Source organism: Erigeron canadensis, chromosome 3, assembly GCF_010389155.1.
Source record: "Erigeron canadensis isolate Cc75 chromosome 3, C_canadensis_v1, whole genome shotgun sequence".
Lineage (NCBI taxonomy): Eukaryota > Viridiplantae > Streptophyta > Magnoliopsida > Asterales > Asteraceae > Erigeron > Erigeron canadensis.
The window spans coordinates 11130979-11137841 of record NC_057763.1 but is presented as its reverse complement, the minus strand read 5'-3'; the positions used below and the strand labels follow the sequence as shown (position 1 = coordinate 11137841).

Genomic DNA, 6863 nt, shown 5'->3' with positions numbered 1-6863 from the left:
TCCAAGTGAAGAAGACATGATAATTTGTACAGACTCGGGACCCTTCATCTAGTGGATTGAAGATTACCCGCTACCGGAAGGAGGCCTACCAAAGGGAATAGAAATGTATGACGGGAAGGAGGACCCAGATAACCATTTAAAACACTTCAATGGGATGATTCAGATGTAGAAGTGGAATGTTTCAATAGCTTGCCACATGTTTACTCTCACCTTAAAACACTTAGCGCGTGTTTGGTTAGATGCTCAGCTAGAGGGAAACATTTCCAGCTTTGAAGATTTAAAGACCAAGTTTCGCTCCCATTTTATTTTTAAGCCAACAGAGAAAATACAAGAAAATGCACTTGGAGGCCCACAATATCAGGAGAAGGCCAATTTATAACTCGTTACACGGATGAAACGACATTGATGAAAGGCCTCAGTGAAAATCAAAAAATATCAGGCTTCGTTCATGGATTACGGTTTCAACCCCTTATGGAATTTCTTTCCATAGACCTACCACAAGAATACAAGGTGTTAATGGATAAGACTTATACATTCCTAGTGGGCAAAGAAACAGCAGGCGGAGTCACAGGACCAGGCTACGGAAAGGACCTTGGCAGAAATAGAAGAAACCGAAACTTTCGACATGAAAGGTTCCGAACGGCACCATTCAACAGATCATATGGTGGAGCTTCCGGAAGCCAGTCCAACCCCTAGCACGCTCCAAAAAACACTCTTGATATTCTAGCAACGGAGAAGGCTCCAGCAAGAGGCAATCTCCGGAAGAAAGACATGTCTAAATTCTGTGAGTTTCACAATCGTTATGGCCATGAAACAAACGAATGTAAAGTTTTCAAACACAGTGGAAGAAGCCATGAAAACTGGAAAATACTCAATGTTGTTAAAAGGTATCAAAGAGCCGGGGCAAAGACAAAACAATGGAAAAAACCCAATGATTGAAGCTCCGGAAGCTAAAGTGGAACCTTTGGAAGAGATAATTGCTACGGTCTTTCTAGAATGCCCGACACCAGAGAGGCCACATGCTAGAAGTGAAGCTTGGAAGAAGGTAGCCATAAGTTTTCCCCTGGTAGAAGATGAAGAAGCATCGGAGGCACCAATCATCATAGGAGCCATCGTAGGGAATCACTCGGTGAAAAGAATTCACTTGGACACTGGAAGCGGATGTGAAATAATGTATGAGCACTGTTTCTTAAAGTTGAAAGTTGAATTAAAAAAAAAAGATTATATAACATAAGTTCATTGGTAGGGTTTTCAAATGAGAAAACATGGTCAATGGGAGAGGTAACGCTCAACTTTCGTAATTTTACTGGCAGAATCACCATATAACATCATACTTGGCAGACCAGCAATGAGAAAGTTGGGTATGGTACCATCCCCAGTCCATGCGATAGTAAAATTTCCAACTCCAAGAGGAGTAGGCTCCGTCAAAACTGAACTCCGATCGGAGGTACAATGCTCCCAGATCAGGGCTCAGAAAGCTAGAGAGCGTTCCAAGAAAAATGAAAACCTCGAAATGGAGACAGAAAAGTTATTTATCAATGAAAAGTATCCGGATCAACATAATCGAAATGGAGACAGAAAAATGATTGGCAAATAGTTACCAACTGTGTATAAAAGAAAGTTGAAGGAGGTTTTGGACAAAAACAAGGATGTCTTCGCTTGGACCCCTGCAGACATGACGGGCGTTCCTAGAGAATTGAAGATAAATGGCAAAAATTTTGACACCCAACACCATCTAAATACAAGACCACATATGCAGCCCATCAAACAAAAGTGTCGGAGCCTAGCTCCAGATCGAAGTAAGGCCGCAAGAGAACAAGTGGAAGATTTAGTTAAAGCGGGAATCCTCAGAGAAGTCAAGTACCAAAGTTGGGTAGCAAGCCCAGTAATGGTGAAAAAACACGATGGAGGATGGAGAATGTGTGTCGATTTCACCGATATCAACAAAGCATGCCCCAAAGATTGTTATCCCCTTCCGGAAATTGATTGGAAAATTGAATCACTTGTAGGCTTTCACCTAAAATGTTTTCTAGATGCCTACAAAGTCTACCACCAAATACAAATGCATCCGGACGATGAAGATAAAACAGCGTTCTACACGTCCGAAGGGATTTATTACTACAAGAATGTTGAGTCCCAATGCTATTTGTAAATTTGGTGATGACAAATCTGATGTATAAACACTTAGTAATCTCTTAGTTCTTGTAATCTGATCTGGGTTAGACAAAGCTGACACAGCTTGCGATCTGTAACTGACCCAGATCATGCTTCATGTATTGTAATTGTTTATCTTGTGGAAGCAAGTGTTGTTCAAGCCACATCAATTGGTCATAGCATGCAATCCAAGTCGAAGAGGAGGATTGAAGATAGAAGACCAAGCTGATAGTGGAAATCAGCTTGGGATTAGCAGTCTGCTTGAAAACACTTAGACAGATTTGCTCCTGACAAACGACCTATCTGTGTCTGAAAAACAAGTGAAGAATGACAACCTAGATTTTGTTGATAAAAACAAATGACGTGACTAGGAAGGTTCCTAGAATCTAGGTTGGTGACAGATATACATATGCGTGTCCATACTCTTATTGGAAGATCAAAATATCGTGTTGCAGGTTTTGGGGACCACAAGTACGATGAAGGCACGATCAAATATTCCTTTGATCGTCCAACATAAGAAGAATACGTGGCTTAATTGGATACCAAAAGAAGAATGGTTTTCGCCTATAAAAGCCACATTCCTTGTATGCATATGTGTGGCAATTCCTTTGAATCATTCTTTGTATAAGTTTTCTCTGCTCTTACACACAGCTTAATCTGTGAGAAGTCAGCTTGGGCTGCTTCTCTCGAGCAAGAACTTCTTGATTGTTTGTCATTTCAAGGGTTGTTTAGATATTTGTAGGTTATCTTGTTTCCGCAACAGTCCTGTGATTCTTTGTATAAATTATTTCTTAATAAAGAATTACATTTGAAAACGCAATCTGTGTTCAAGAATGATTACCTACTTCTTTACTGTTTAATTGATTCTTATTACTCAATGGTTATAGTCGTAGTCTGAGTCTTTAAAATTATTTTCTAAAAGTTAGTTAAGAATTAAGGAAAAGTTGTATTCACCCCCTCTACAACTATTTGTCTACAATTTACTTTGGTATATTGATACACTTCTGGGACATATTAAGTGGTATCAGAGCAAGGGTTAAAAATTAACTTGACTTGATCCTTGCTTATTTTCCTTATAGTAAAGCAAAATGTCATCTTATGTTGATAATGGTTCTTCTACCAGACCACCCATGTTTGACAAAGATGATTTTAGTGGGTGGAAAGGTCGTATGTCTTTGTTCCTTGAATCCATCTATAACAATATGCCTGATATCTTGACAGATGGTCCTTACATTCTTACACAGACTCTTGTTGTAGATGCAGTGGTCAGAGATGGTCAACCAACCATCCCTGCTACAATAAAAACCATTGTTAAGGATAAGGCATATTGGGGGATGAGGATAGGAGATTGGCTAACTTGGATGTGAAGACACGTAACTTCGTTGTCCAAGTTGTGCCCAAAGATATTTACCATTCTATTAAAATGTGTTCTACAGCTAAGAAAATGTGGGGTACTTTGACTGTCATTTTTGTAGGATGCTCTACCTCCATGGAATCTACCATTACCACCTTAACCAGGAGTTATGAGAGATTTTTCTCTTTGAGAAATGAATCCTTGACTGACACTCATACCCGTTTTAATGCTTTGGTTAATGATCTAGTTGTTGTTGGTATTACTAAGAAAAATGAAATTTTGGAAAGCAAATTTTTAGACTCATTACCACCAAAGTGGAACAATTATATTTCTTCTGTGAAACTAAGTTCTGTATATCATGATCTTGATCACCCTGGACTTTTTGGTTTGCTCCATAACCAAGAGTGTTCAGAGGCTGAAAAGTTGATTGCTATGGATGATTCTTATAGTCAGCCTCCTACTGCACTTGTTGCTTCCATGACTGACCACCCTAGCTCAATATCTAATGAGATCATTCCTTGTGTCAATGAATCTATACCTGTTTATTCTGAATCTGAATGTAATGAATTTGATGGTGAGGAGATAGCCAATGAAGTGGCTATGTTGGCTGATAAGATAAGAAGGAGATCTTTTGGTAAGTTCAAAGGAAAAGGAAAAAGTGGAAAAGCTGATAAGACTAAGAAGTCTTATGATATGTCCAAAGTCACTTGCTACAAGTGTGGTAAGACTGGACATATGGCTGGTGATTGTAGATCCAAAGAGTCTTCACAAGCTGTGTCATCCAAAAGTGGAAGAAGTGAAAAATACTCAAAACTCAAGACTAAATACAAAGCTCTCAAAGCACAAGTTGCTGAGCTGAGTAAGAAGATTGAGAAAGATGAGAAGAGTCTGATAGCCAAATATTGGACTGAAAGTGCTACCTCTTCAGAGGATGAGGAGTACACTAATGAGAAATGTCTCATGGCTAAAGAGAAGTTTGTAGAAGATCTCATCAAACTGCAAGAGCAAGTTGAGTCAGATCACAAAGCATCTACTAGTCAGACCACACCACCTGAGGTAACTATCTTTTCAAATCTGTGTGATAATAAAAAGCTGTTACAAAAACATTTTAATCAAGAACTTAAAAAGGAAATTTCAATATTAAAACAATAGATAAGCTCAAAGAATTTCACCATCGAAAAGTTAGAGTCTGAAGTTAAAGCACAAAAACAATTGAACTCAATTTTGGTCAAAAAAACTAAAACTTCAGAAGAAAAGTTTTTGAAAATAAAACACATAACTGAGTCATGGTGTACCAATTCTAAAAGAGATGCAAGATGTGTCAATGTACAAGTTCCTCATCAAATTCAAGCCATTTTTGATGGTGACAATGATAGAGCTAGTGCTATCAATGAAATCAGTGCCATGGAACCTTGTTATCAGCCTCCTTCTCCACCTAAGATACAAACCAAAGGAAAGAATTCTAAACCAATCAAGTTGGTTCAGAAATCTGGAATTGGGTTTGATGATCTTGAAGTTATTGGCCAAACCATTGCAAAAGCTGTGTCTGAATCTGATAGGGTAATTGAACTAAAACCTGAGGAAACTCTTGATATGTCAAAATTAACAAAAGGAAACAAAAAGAAATAAAAGAAACAAACAATGTGGGTTCAAAAAGAAACAAAAGGAAAGTTATAGATCATAATGTTCTAAAAGGGAAAAGTAAGTTGTTGAAAAATGAGAAGTCTGGTTCTAAGGGAAATGTTTCACCAACAAAATCTGTGTCTAGTTCAAACCACCTTGAGTCTGACTCTGACAAAATGATTTCCAAATATGTTGAGTCTAGAAAAGATGAGATTTCTGATGACAAAAATTTACTTGCAAAAGTGTTTGATCCCAAAATAGTTTATCAAAGTAAATTAAGGTCTGAATGTAAGAAATCTGGAATTGGAAAAGGTTTTGCACAAAAGGAAACTCTGAATGTTGCTAAAAAGAATTTCAAATCTGGGAAGGGTCAGATTAAGCAGCAATGGGTTTCAAAATGTGATAAGAATGTCAGTTCAGTCTCCCAATCTGAGTCAGACCCTATGGTCAGCTCTAGTGAACGGATGGGTTCCCAAAATGAACTAATCTCTTATTGCAAAATGCAGAGCTATCATGATGCACATACCTGTCACTTGGAAAGTGGGTGTTCCAAGCATATGACCGGATGTAAGTCCCTGCTCTGAAGCTTAGGACAAGCGTTGGTTCTAGTGTTACATTTGGAGATGACTCCCAAGGAAGAACTGAAGGATTTGGAATTTTGTCAAATAGTCCCCTTGCTTTCAAATTGGTTTCTTATGTAAATGGTTTGAAGAACAATCTGATTAGTGTGAGTCAATTGTGTGATGCTGGATATGAGGTAAGATTCCGAGCTGATAAGGGTATTGTTCTGGATTTGGAAGGCAATGTGGTGTTAATTGTAGAGAGAGATGATTCCTTGTATTCTTTTGACATGAGAAGTGCCACTGTAACAAAAGAAGTGTGTTTCATGTCAAAGAATCAAGATGAGTAGAATTGGTTGTGGCATAAAAGGCTGTCTCATATGAACTTTAAAGACATCAACAAGCTGTGCAAGAAAGAGTTGGTGTCTGGTCTGCCAGTGATCAAGTATGAGAAGGACAAGCTGTGTGGTCCTTGTAAGAAAGTAACACATCACGAAGTTTCCTTCAAGTCAAAAACATGCTCAACCATTGACAGTTGTTTGGATTTGCTGCACATGGATCTGTTTGGACCAATAAGTACTCCTTCATTCACTGGAATGAGTTATACTTTGGTCATAATTGATGAATATTCAAGATATACATGGGTTTTCTTTTTGAAGCATAAGAGTGATGTTGCTGATAGTATTGTTCATTTCATCAAGCAAGCTGAAATACTTTATAAAAGGCCTGTTAGGCAACTAAGAAGTGACAATGGTACTGAATTCAAAAATGTCACTCTCAACTCATTCTGTAGTGAGAAAGGTATTTCACAAGTGTACTCAGCTGCGAGAACTCCTCAACATAATGGTGTTGCAGAAAGAAAAAATAGAACCCTCATTGAAGCTGCCAGATCCATGATGGCACAAAACAATGTCAAATCTCATTTTTGGGCTGAAGCCATTCACACAACCTGCTTCACTCATAACAGATCTCTCATTGTAAAAAGACACCAGAAGACTGCATATGAACTTCTTAGGGGGAGAAAACCAGAAATTGGTTTCCTAAGAATGTTTGGTAGTCCTTGCTACATTTTGAATCAGAAAGGCCATCTTGGAAAGTTTAAAGAAAAAGCAGATGAAGGTATCCTACTTGGATATGCAACAATGATGAAGGCCTACAGAGTTTACAACAAA

The 6863-nt window shown here is 38.2% G+C and overlaps 1 protein-coding gene across 1 annotated transcript; it reads left to right on the top strand.

Annotated features, from left to right (window-relative positions):
* The first annotated feature begins 3577 nt into the window (after nt 1–3577).
* Nucleotides 3578–6041, top strand: LOC122591492. Its single transcript, XM_043763757.1, has 4 exons — nt 3578–4564; nt 4931–5068; nt 5233–5577; nt 5718–6041. Exons 1-4 carry the CDS (start codon nt 3578–3580, stop codon nt 6039–6041), a joined length of 1794 nt encoding a protein of 597 aa, XP_043619692.1.
* Nucleotides 6042–6863: the final 822 nt, after the last annotated feature.